The sequence below is a fragment of the Sphaerodactylus townsendi genome, linkage group LG03 (assembly GCF_021028975.2).
Source record: "Sphaerodactylus townsendi isolate TG3544 linkage group LG03, MPM_Stown_v2.3, whole genome shotgun sequence".
NCBI classification, from domain to species: Eukaryota; Metazoa; Chordata; class Lepidosauria; order Squamata; family Sphaerodactylidae; genus Sphaerodactylus; species Sphaerodactylus townsendi.
The window spans coordinates 17,514,396-17,526,661 of NC_059427.1; the positions used below are offsets into that span (position 1 = coordinate 17,514,396).

Here is a 12,266-nt window from a genome sequence, read left to right on the forward strand (position 1 = left end):
GAAACACATACTTGTGTAACTTCAACCAATAACTGCATCATAACATAATCCTCACTGTTCACCCTTACGCAGGGTGTGGAGAATAAGCGTACTTCCAGTCTTAAATCACTGGCCAGAAGTATCTGCCACAGATGTTAATCTGGCTTGCTTCCAAAGCATCTAAGATTTAGAATGTTATGGCTGTGTTCACCCAACAGCAACTCAACCTTATCAACTAATTTCAAACAGGAGGAGCAGATGAGCCTCTTGTACCAGAAGCTCATAATTCTTTTTTTGCGTCTGATCATTCCGAGTCACAGTATGTGCAGGAGCTCTGATTCAGTGCTTAGTAGCTCCAGAAGTCTTCCCACATCACTAGTTGCTCCATGGAGTCATGAGGCCATTTGAGATATTAAACACATTGAAAACTTGGAGAAAAGGATTTCTCAAAGCAACCAAGTCCACAATATCTTACAGGTACATATGCAATTTCTTAGGACTCTTCTTTGGAGAATCTGTGACCAGGAGAAGAGAAAACCTTCCTGGATCAGACCAGACGCTCATCAAGGGAAGCATTTTGCTTTCAGCTGCAGCCAGGCGCACCTAGAAACAAAAGGACAACATAACAGTAGATAATCTTTTGTGTCCAAAGCCAATATCAAATGTGGGAGGCTGGGGGAGAGGAAGAAACTAATGGATGCTTTCACACACATTAATGCACTTTCAATCTACTTTAGCAATAATTTCCAAGTGGGTTTTGTCAAAATCCAATTGCAAAGTGCATTGAAAATGGATTGAAAGTGCATTATTCAGTGTGTGAGAGAGGGGAGGGCCACTTAACCCCCCACAGTTAATAGCCGCATTTCCCATGATGTGTCTGTCCCATCTAAGCCAATGGGACTCACCACATCTTTTCACAAACCACCACTGGATATCCAGTATGACGGACCACAACTCAAGAGCACAGCGGGAGAATTGCTGTTGGATCTAATACTATAAAACTACTGTCAAACAGGGATCCCGAGTTTGCTGCTTTGTGTTGCCAACCTCCAGGAGGAACCTGGGGATCTCCCAGTATTACAATTGCTCTCCAGAGTACAGAGATCCGTTCTCCTGGAGAAAATGGCAGCTTTGGAGGGCAGACTCTATATGGCATTGTACCCTGATAAGGTCTCTCCCCCTACCCAGGCCAGTACCCAAGATCTCCATGCATTTTCCTACTGAAAGATGACAACTGTATTGCCACTAGGAAGGGGGGGGGAATCAAACTGTTCACTTGCACCATTTCTCTGGTACAAATCACGCCCACCCCAGAGTCATATTAAGGTAAAGGTGGCCTGAAAGATTCATGAAGGGATCGACAACACGGGGCAGTTGCCAAGGCCCAACGACCTTGAGAAGATCAGACCCCTATGCTACATTAGAAGTCACAGTTAGGCCTTCCCTCTCTCACAACCCTAAGAGCAGTACTGCTAGTACTGGGTGGCCCCCTGTAATGGTCTAACCATCACCACCAGAGGGGGTCCTTCTCTGTCAGACAGTGGGCTAGCAATAGTGCCTGCTCCAGATCATTGTTCTCGCTGCCAGAACTAACTGCCGAGGGCCACTAACCAGGGTGAGAGTAACCAGAGAGCAAGTGGGCAGCTATTGCTACTAGCAGAAGGACCCCTAGTTTCTCCCTCTCCAAAGAGCATCAGCCAGTATTTGCTTCCCAACTGCAGGCAGAGAGGTAGTCCTTTCAACAGAATTTTGCCAGGACCCTCCAACCATCTATGCCCGTGGTGGCGAACCTTTGGCACTCCAGATGTTATGGACTACAGTTCCCATCAGCCCCTGCCAACATGGCCAATTTGTCATGCTGGCAGGGGCTGATGGGAATTGTAGTCCTTAACATCTGGAGTGCCAAAGGTTCGCCACCACTGATCTATGCACTGGGCCCCATTTAAGCCCTCAGTCAGCGGTCTGCAACCTGCGGCTCTCCAGATGTTCATGGACTACAAATCCCATCAGCCCCTGCCAGCATGCTGGCAGGGGCTGATGGGAATTGTAGTCCATGAGCATCTGGAGAGCTGCAGGTTGCAGACCCCTGGAAATGAACAATGAATTACCTGGCAGAGAGGATGGAGCCCAGCACACCGGTTGGGTCATCGACTTGGCTTTCCTTTTAAGCGGGAGTTGCGGGGCCTGTGGACTCGTTGGTGCTGTTTGAGGTTCGGGTGGCAAAGGAAGTTTTTTCCACACTCGCTGCAGATATAGGACATCTCCCTGGAGTGGATCTTCAGGTGCCTTAGGAGCTTGGAGCTGGAGATGAATCTTTTCCCACATTCTGCGCAACCATAAGGCTTCTCACCCGTGTGGACCTTCTCGTGCATATTCCGGCTGGATAAGTGGCTGAAGCGTTCTCCGCACTGGCGGCAAGCGTGGGGCTTCTCCCCAGTGTGGGTCCTTCTGTGCCTGTTCAGGTTGGAAACGTAGCGGAACTTCCTCCCGCAGTACAGGCAGCTGTACGGCATCTCCCCTGTGTGGACTCTCAGGTGCTTCACCAGGTCTGAACTCTGAGAGAAGGTTTTCCCACACTCGGGGCAATCGTAGCCCCAAGATCCATCTTCCTTGTGGACCCTCTGGTGGAGAATGAGGCTCCTGTGCTGCCTGAACGTTTCCCCGCATTCGGAACAAAGGAAAGGCATCTCTCCCGTGTGGACTCGCTGGTGGGTGAGGAGGTTGGAGCGCTGAGCAAAACGCTTCCCGCATTCCGAACACAGGTGAGGCCTCATGCCTGCGTGCAGCTGTTTATGTTTCAGGAGGTTGGAGCTCTGGCGGAAGCGTTTCCCACACTGCGGGCAGGGATAGGGCAGCTCCCCAGTGTGGATCCTACGGTGGATAGTGAGGCTTGACTGCTGACTGAAGCATCTCCCACACTGTGGGCACTGGTACGGCCTCTCGCCGGTGTGGATTCTTTGGTGAGTGAGAAGGTTGGGGCTCCGCTGGAAGCTTTTTCCGCACACCGGGCATTGGTAGCTCTTCTGGACTAGGGCGGGATCCTTTGGTCGGGTCTTGGAATTGCAGCTGCTGTCTTCTCTTGCGTCACTGACTCTAGGAGCCATCGCTGCCTGGGAAAGAAGGAGAATTAATTTGCACCTCACAAGCAGAGGTGAAGCAAAAAAAAAAGGTCAATATGGACAATGCCGCAGGGTAGGAGGGTCAGTGTTTTTTTTTGTCTAGGTTCAAATAATTTAACAACTGGTTCCGGTGGTGGGATTCCAATAATTTAACAACTGGTTGTTTACAAGCACCATTTTAACAACCGGTTCGGCTGAAGCGGTTCACTTCACCTCATCCTTTGCAAGAGGATATCAGTGTGTGTTTATCTTGTACAGACTTGACTCAAAGAATTACTGTCTTGTCTTTTACCTGCTGAATCCCACCACTGGCTGGGCTCCTGTGACTTTAACTGGTAACCAAATCATGGGGGACTTTCATCTCTTGAATTTCTATCCACCCCCAAAGATCAAGGCTTAACAGTAAGATTGCAGATTTCGGATCCCCAGTAACTTCGAACCATGATCAGAGTGTTCCTAAGCATGTACAGAATGACTTTGTCCTTCATGAATAAACCTTGAAAAGATGAAAACACATACTTGACAACAGTCTCGAAGCAAGCTACAAAATTCCTCATAAAGCAGAATAATTATGTGGGTAATTGGTAGAGCCGTTCTTGAAGAAATTAATGCAGTTCTGACCTAGAGTTAAGTCTCTTCACTCTGGTCGCCAGGTGTACACAAGTCACTCAGGTTCCTTTTCCCAAGATTCTCACATGAAGGGAAGGGAAGGGGTTAAGCAGTTCTTGCTTCAAAAGAGGATAAAGAGAACACAAACATTCCTGTGTGATGTGCCCAGTGGTGGGATCCAAAAATTTTAGTAACAGGTTCTCATGGTGGTGGGGTTCAAACAGTGGTGTAGTGCCAATGGGGCTGGGCAGGGTACAACGGGGGCGTGGCCGGGCATTCCGGGGCCGGGCATTAATAATTTCTCTGTTACTGTAAAAACCTCTTACTGTAAAAAAAAGTTCCTAATTTCCAGCTGGTATCTTTCTGTCCATAATTTAAACTCATTATAGGAAGTCCTATCGCAGTGGTGGCGAACCTTTGGCACTCCAGATGTTATGGACTACAATTCCCATCAGCCCCTGCCAGCATGGCAAATTGGCCTAGCTGGCAGGGGCTGATGGGAATTGTAGTCTATAACATCTGGAGTGCCAAAGGTTCGCCACCACGGTCCTATCGTCTACTGCCAACAGAAACAACTACTTCTCCTCTAATTGACTGCCTGTCAAATACTTAATACTTTCAAATACTTAATTTTGTTTCTAGAAATCAAAAGAAGGATACTTTCCTTAAACAAGGAACTTGACCATATTTCTAAAACACGTTTTTAAAACAGCCCGACGGGGAGAATTATCCCGTTTTCTACCTTCGCTAACCAGCCATATAGCAAACAACAGGACTTTATGATTTTTGGACCTAATGGAATTTCTAACGGAAAAGCAGGCCCAATTAGTAACCCACTCTCGGCACACACAAATAATTAGTAACCCACTCTCGGGAACTGGTGAGAACCTGCTGGATCCCACCTCTGGATGTGCCTCTTTCTTATAAAGCACAGTTCCTGAACACAAATATTTAGAGTTGCCACCACCTTCCCTCCTTCTAAGCCCCTTATTTTGACATGCTCAGGAACTCACTAGGTATCAGCCGCATCCAATGTAATAAACTACCCAAAGGCCAACACATACAAAATTACCTGATAATAATATATGCTCCTAGAGCCACAACACAAGTTGTTGGAAATCTCCAAAAAGAAGAGAAAGAGCAGAAGAAATCAAGGTGATCTTACCCCTTAAATAAATCTGCAAAGAGAAAAAAGATGGCACTTATGTGTGGAAATTTTAAAGTTGTCTTCTGTGCATATATCATTGCTCATATAGAGAATATCTTTAGAGAGGATATCTTTGCAAGACAATGTGTGTTTCTCTTGTACAGACTTGACTCAAAGAATTACTGTCTTGTCTTTTACAGCTATATCAGTAGAACTCCCTAAATGACACATATAAGTAAAACAAATAACCAAGGCAGAAAAGATCTTTAGAGACCCAGTAAGTGATCTTAGGCATAGGGGGTTTCTGCACAGCACACTAATAACCTGTGTTAACACGTTGTTAATCAACCCAGTTTGTTGGCTTTCACACCGGAGATTTCACCCCTCTAGGAAGCAACTGCAAACAATCCAGGTTGCTGTGGCTCCTTTGGTTTCCTCAAAAAGATCACCAGTGTAGCGATTTTTGTAGAACCTGGGTTGAGGGAAATATAACAGTCTGAATCCACTGTGGGTTTCACAATGTGAAGTTCTCCCCAAAATGGGATAAATAGCTGCCTCAGCCTGTTGTATTTGAGTTGTGTAAAAACCACGATAAAAAGAGAGCTTTACTAGAACATCCTTAAAAGCATCTATAAGAGTTAAGAAGATATGCAGTAAGTTTGCTGTTTTTAAAAACATTGCACAGAAAGGATAATTAATCAAGTATAATAAAATTCAATACATATAACATTAAAAGTCTCCTCGGGGCTCTGAAAGCTTCCACATAAACTGCGTAATTATTATGTATGGAAATATTTATACTCCACCTTTCCTCATGGAACAAGGTGGCTTACAATAATAGCTGAAAACATTGTCAGTTAAAACCAGAAAAACCCAAATCTCTTCCTTAAAATTTGCCTTCAAACCCCCTCAAAAGCCCCCACTCACCACTCTAATCGTTAAGCTTCTTCAGACATAACCACTTCTTTTTAACTACAGTATCTATTTTCACTCAGACTCTCAAGAAAGAGAACCAACTTGAGGGAAAAATCAATTATATAGGCATCCTTTGATAGGTGCAGTTACAATGATAGAGACGGGGCAGATCACCTTGAAAAGCCTTCAGTGTTCGCTTAATTTGTTTTGCAGCTGTCTCTTAAAGGGAAGCAAACAAGAAATGGGTGTTAAGGTTAGGCTACTGAAGGACGAATGTTCAAGTGCCTCTTGGTTGTCTTTTAAGCAGATTGCTGTAGCTTTCCCTTTAACTGCAGGCTGATCTGCATAGAGGTTGATAATGTTCAGTTCCACCTCATTGAAAATTCCACCTCCTGATTTTTGCAGGCTACACTTCGGTTAAGGCAGTGATGGCGAACCTATGGCATGGGTGCCAGAGGTGGCACTCAGAGCCCTCTCTGTGGGCACGCGTGCACAGAGTTCATCATGGGGGAGGGGCAGAAAATCACACCCACACCCACACCTAGGCTGGCCTGGGCATGATCCTTTACCTGGGAGTAAGCTTAGTTGCTGGCAATGGGGCTTGCTTCTGAGTAAACCCTGCCAGGGTCGCAATTCACCCATTCGAAGTGTTGCATGATTACTTCACCAAGCTTACTCCCGAGTAACATGCACCTCGGAGCCAACTGTTTTTTCTAAAGTAAAACCTCAGTAGTCAGGTTAAATTGCCGTGTTGGCACTTTGCGATAAATAAGTGGGTTTTGGGTTGTAATTTGGGTACTCGGTCTCAAAAAGGTTCACTATCACTGGGTTAAGGGGACCAGATTAGATCACCCAGCCACCCCTCACTAACTGGCAATCCTAAACCTTTGCTTTGCCGTGATCTTCACTGCACAGGATTGGGGAAATCCCTCTATCTCAGTTAATCTTATAGGGTTTTTTGGAGAACCTGTGTGTGTATGTGAAAAGAACACAAAATACAAATGCTATATCTGAAAATAAAAAGTCAAAAGCCTAACAGGAGGGGAGATCTCTGCAATCGCGTTTGTAAAAGCAAAAGTCCAGATATGTGGCAGCATGCAGAAAACAAACCTAAAAAGTAGAATGCATGGAAAATTATAACGTAGGGTGCTAGAGTGGCCTGTAAAGTCCAACTTAGCTTCGACTCACGTGAACTCAGGAGCTAAGCAGGGCTGGGCACAGTCAGCAGTTGGATGCTATGCAGAGGAAGACTATGGTTGCTATTCAGAGGAAGGCAGTGGCAAACCACATCTGTTCATCTCCTACCTGGGATGCCCTGTGGATCGGGTTGCTGTGAGTCAGTTGCAAATCAACAGCACATTCTTCACGGTGCTAGAGGAAGTACCCATGTACGGGTGTAGGAATATTCCATAGCTGAGGCTGTCGCCTTTGAAAACTTGTACTGCCCCCTTTGCTTTAAATGCAAATATCAAGAAGTGGTGCTTTCCCCAATCCTGTGATCTCCATGCCAGGAACAGGCTTCACCTGTTAGAACTGCTGCATGTCAGGCTTCTGTTATAAGGGCAGAGCCAGTTTTAAGCAACCAGCTCTCAAGACTAGCCAAGAATCCTAGAAAGCGGAGGTGGTATCACGATCACAGTGCTGGACAGAAACCAGACAGGCCTGGTTGTAACCCCCACCCCTTAGAAGTTCACAGCATAATTTCAGACCAGTTTATCCTACCTCAAAGGGCCGTTGTGAATGTTAAAATGGTAACACCTCACATCATGTGCCACAGGAAGTGTGGCATATAAAAGTGTGAAATGACTGGGTTAGGCAAATGGGACGGGTCTGAAGGTACAGGGGAGAAGTATCTCCAGATGTTCATGAACTACAATTCCCATCAGCCCTTGCCAGTATAGCCAATGCTCATGTTGGGAGGGGGTGGTGGGAATCGTAGTTCATGAACATCTGGAGGGCCGCGAGTTTGACACCCCTGGCCCAGAGCATTGTAAATAAGTACGTCATAGTGAGCCTACCTACGCCAGTTTGTAAGAAAGAGTGAATGCACATTCCTTTTTAAAATAATATAGGTCATGCTTGGCAAGGAAGTCTTTTCACCAGCTGCATCACATACTGCAGCTGCAGTTGTGCTTGTTTTGAGATCTTTATAAAACAGGAAATCTTCTTTCACGGCCCCGTCGCTGACATACCTCGCTAATCTTATGAGTTCACTACGACCGGAGACATGCTGACTCATCCAATTGAACAGAGATTTTAAGAGGACTAGCTCTAACATCTGAGGTGACTTGCTTCAAACTATCTTCGCTCAAATCGTTGATTTGGTTGTGAACGACATCATTTGTGAAAGACGCCGATCCAATTTTTTTCTTGCTTTCTCTAATAATAATGATTCACACGCGCGTGCTTGTGGGCTTCTGCAAATGTGCTGCTCGAGTGACAAGATTCGTGATGAATACTGTGTCACAGCGCATTCAACCACTGCTACCATTTATGTGGGAGTAACTTCTGGAAAAGTGAACAGCACTGTGTAGTTGGTCAGAATATGGAGAAATGAACACACACAAAGGAGTTTACGTCACTCTTGACTTAGGCAGTGGGAAACTGGAGTGACCTTGGGGCAAACACAGGCTGACCAGATGTCCCGCTTTTGGCGGGACAGTCCCGCCTTCAAACAATTTGTCCCACATCCCGCGGGTTATTTCAATTGTCCCGATTTTTGGGAGGCTGCAGCACTGCCTTCTGGGGCACAAGGACAAATTGTCCGCGGGGGGAGTGGCCCTGGAGCTGAAGGCGCCTCTGTCCATTGGGGGGGGGGGGCTTTGCCATTCGCAAGCAAGCAGCGCCAAGACATCGTCAAAGAGTATTGACGTTATCGCGGCTTGCTCGCTTCCGCCCATGACGGGGCGGGAAACGGCAAGCCCCAGAAGGCAGTTCCGCTTCCCGGCACAAGACGCAGCCACTTTACCCCGTCTCTGACTATTGGACAAAGGTGACCATCTGGTCACCTTAGACAAACATTACCTCATGACTTCTCCTCAGTGCAGGAGAAATCAGTGCCAACAAGAGAGGCTTTTGATTAGATGGACAAGGGGAAATAAGCACAGGATCGGTCAAATGAATTCAAATGATGGAGGGAGGTACAGTGAGTGTGTCCAGAGGTAGTGGGCAAGCTGAGAGACCCCCAGGGGCAAAATACTTAAAGAACTCTCACAATCGTATGAGTGGAACAGAATATAATGATTATGCCAGATGTTGCGTTACAGTGATTTTGAAAGCAATCAGTTACTTCCTTTACGGATATGTGAATTCTATTATTCTCTCTCCTTTTGATTAAATAACCCACTATCTTCACAACATAACCACCTACTACCGCTGCTCAAGGCACACTGGAAGCCATCTGAGTGATGACTCATGACTCATCACTAAGGGACTCAAGCCACCCTGTGCCACACACCCTGAAATTCCATCTTGCACCCCCTGAGGGTGCAGACACTCCAGGTTGGGAACTCCTGCTTTAATACATGTGGAGATGAAAGAAGTTTGGCAGGTACATTCTTCTAATGCTGGGAAGAGACGAGCTGCACCCGCTGAAGCTTTTTAAAACGTTAAAAGAATGATGGTGGGAAAGCCGCCTTGCAGTGAGACAGACCAATGTCGGTATTGTCTCTGGCAGCAGCTGGCCAAAGTCTCAGGCAGAGGGGTTTTCCCCATCACCACCTAATATTTCTTCAGCTGGAGTTGTCGAGAATGAAACCTGAGACCTTCGAGTAAACAAAGCAGATGCTCGGTTACCGGATCTGCATTTGTCCCTTCTGAGTTGCCGTAGCAATGTATTTTGTTTTCATGGACTGATCGCCGTGCAGAGGGAATTGTTCTTTTTAAAGGATGTTTAATATCTGTCCTTCTCGCTGCAGAAAAGTATAGGAGGAGCATTTTGTCTTTTTTTAAAAAAAAAATTATTGGTATATTTGGACCGGATTCTTACAAACATATTGCATACTTTACATTTTATCCAAAGTTATACCTTTCCCCTCCCTCCTCCCCTAGGGATTTTCTTTCTTCATGTCTTAAGTAGGCAGCAGCAAGTTCATCCTTTGTAGCCTCTTCTCCCATCTTTCTTCTTTGACTCCAATTTCTCTCATCCAATCTGTAAATTCAGTCCATATCTTCATCATTTCGATTTGTCTTTCTTGCCATAATTGGTTTCGAGACATTATTTCAAAAATGTCTAACTGTACTTGTTCCTGGAGAAGCATTTTGTCTGTCACCCTGGCAAGAACTTGGGGACCACCTAAATGCTACCTGTACTGCCAAAACTTGCTTCCTATATTGTAAAACATTTTTAAAAAATATGGTTCTCCCTAATGATTTCAACAGATGGACATATAGAGAAAGACAATTGAGGGGTGGGGTTGGGCATAGTAGAGATTTATTTTGCTTGTGGTGAATAGAGAGAGTTCTGCCTGCCTAGATAATACAAGAACTCAGGGCATCCAGTAAAGTTATTGAGAAACAGGTTCAGGATAGATAAAAGGAAGTATTACTTTATTTAATGAGTAATTAAATGGTAGAGTTCACAGCCAGTGGACATAGGGATTAGTGCCTTTTCACTTCTTGCAGTGAACGAGGCACTACTTCGCTCCTGGTGGAATCCTGCTCTGAAGTGAGAAAAAAACTTAGCCTTCGTCATTGGGGCCAATTTGGACTAGGATCTGGGAAAGTCAGGTTTGAATCCCCTTTCTGCCATGGAAACTTGCTGGAAGACCTTGAGCCAATCACATACTCTCCATCTCAGCCCTGACTAGTATTTGGATGTGAGACCTCCAAGGAATACCATGGGCATGATGAGTGGACAGTCAATACCAAACCTCTGAACATCTCTTACCTTGAAAACCCCACCAGGGGTTACCATAGGTTTATGGCAAAAAAAAAAAAGAAGTCATGCATATTAAGGAGAAAACGATTTTTTTACAATTATCCAGTAGAACTGAGGGCAGCAAATTTGGGAGAGACCAAAGTACTTCTTTATGCCGTGTGGTTATCTTATGATATTCCCTGCTACAGTGGTGACCATTTGTTTAAGAACATAAGAACATAAGAACAAACCAGCTGGATCAGACCAGAGTCCATCTAGTCCAGCTCTCTGCTACTCGCAGTGGCCCACCAGGTGCCTTTGGGAGCTCACATGCAGGATGTGAAAGCAATGGCCTTCTGTGGCTGTTGCTCCCGAGCACCTGGACTGTTAAGGCATTTGCAATCTCAGATCAAAGAGGATCAAGATTGGTAGCCATAAATCGACTTCTCCTCCATAAATCTGTCCCAAGCCCCTTTTAAAGCTATCCAGGTTAGTGGCCATCACCACCTCCTGTGGCAGCATATTCCAAACACCAATCACACATTGCATGAAGAAGTGTTTCCTTTTATTAGTCCTCATTCTTATCCCCAGCATTTTCAATGTATGCCCCCTGGTTCTAGTATTGTGAGAGACAAATTGGTCTATGAATGGCTATTAGCCATGATGGGTAAATGGAACCTCCATGTTCAAAACTGTGTATTTCTGAATGCCAGTTCATGGGAAACAGCAGTGGGAGAGAGTGACTGTCTTTATAACTTGCTTGTGGGTTTTCTTTCATCAGGTTGTCAGCTGGCCGGGAAAAGACTGTCCTGTCCCTTTAACAGAGACTTTATATGTAGGAATGAGCAGCTGAAGCTTTTCATGACATGACATGGCATGAATTAACATCACTAATAATTGCTTGTAGATTAAAATGATAATACTGGGAAGATTAGAGCAACCAGTTTAAAAGTTGGCAACTCTAGAAGTAGCTGTCATTAAAGAAAAGCTTCGCTTCCCTTGAGTTAGTTTATGTGATGAGGAAGATTATTTACACTTGCCCAGCAAGCGATGAAAACTAATAGAAAGAAGTGGGAAGATAATGTACTTGGCCATGAAACTCACAGGACTGATCTAGGGCTGGTAGTCTTTCAGTTTAACATGCCTTTCAAGGTTGTTGACAAGGACAAAATGAGGGTGAGGGAACTGTCAAGTTCCTTGGAGGAAGAAGGTAGGATAAAGGAATTCTAATATCTATCAGTCTGACTCCTTCAATATGCTAACCTTTACTGAAACTTTTGACCTCATTAAAGAGAGGCTGTTAGCAATGGACTATCAACAACTGCAGAGCTTGGCAAATAAATCTTGTTCACCAACAAATATGTCAATTCCTTTCACGCAGGGATACCCAGCCTATTATATTACAGCGCTCACAAATCCCATACACAGGAGAGCCTATATGCTGGCTAGATTTAACATCATGCCATCTCCGCTACATAGAGGAAGACTTAAAGGTCTTCCAAGCGATCAGAAGTTCTTTACCTGTAGCATAGGACAGCTGGATTCCATCCCACACATTCTCCTGAACTGCGTATTATACCAAGAACTCTGATCCTAGCCACTGCTATCCCAAGCTATAGACCCTACGATTGATTATACT

The 12,266-nt window shown here is 45.2% G+C and overlaps 1 protein-coding gene across 1 annotated transcript; it reads right to left on the reverse strand.

The window, feature by feature from the left end:
- Positions 1–2,123: 2,123 nt before the first annotated feature.
- On the reverse strand, positions 2,124–3,083 carry LOC125427724 (zinc finger protein 239-like). Its single transcript, XM_048487276.1, has one exon. It carries the CDS (start codon positions 3,081–3,083, stop codon positions 2,124–2,126), a length of 960 nt encoding a protein of 319 aa, XP_048343233.1.
- Positions 3,084–12,266: the final 9,183 nt, after the last annotated feature.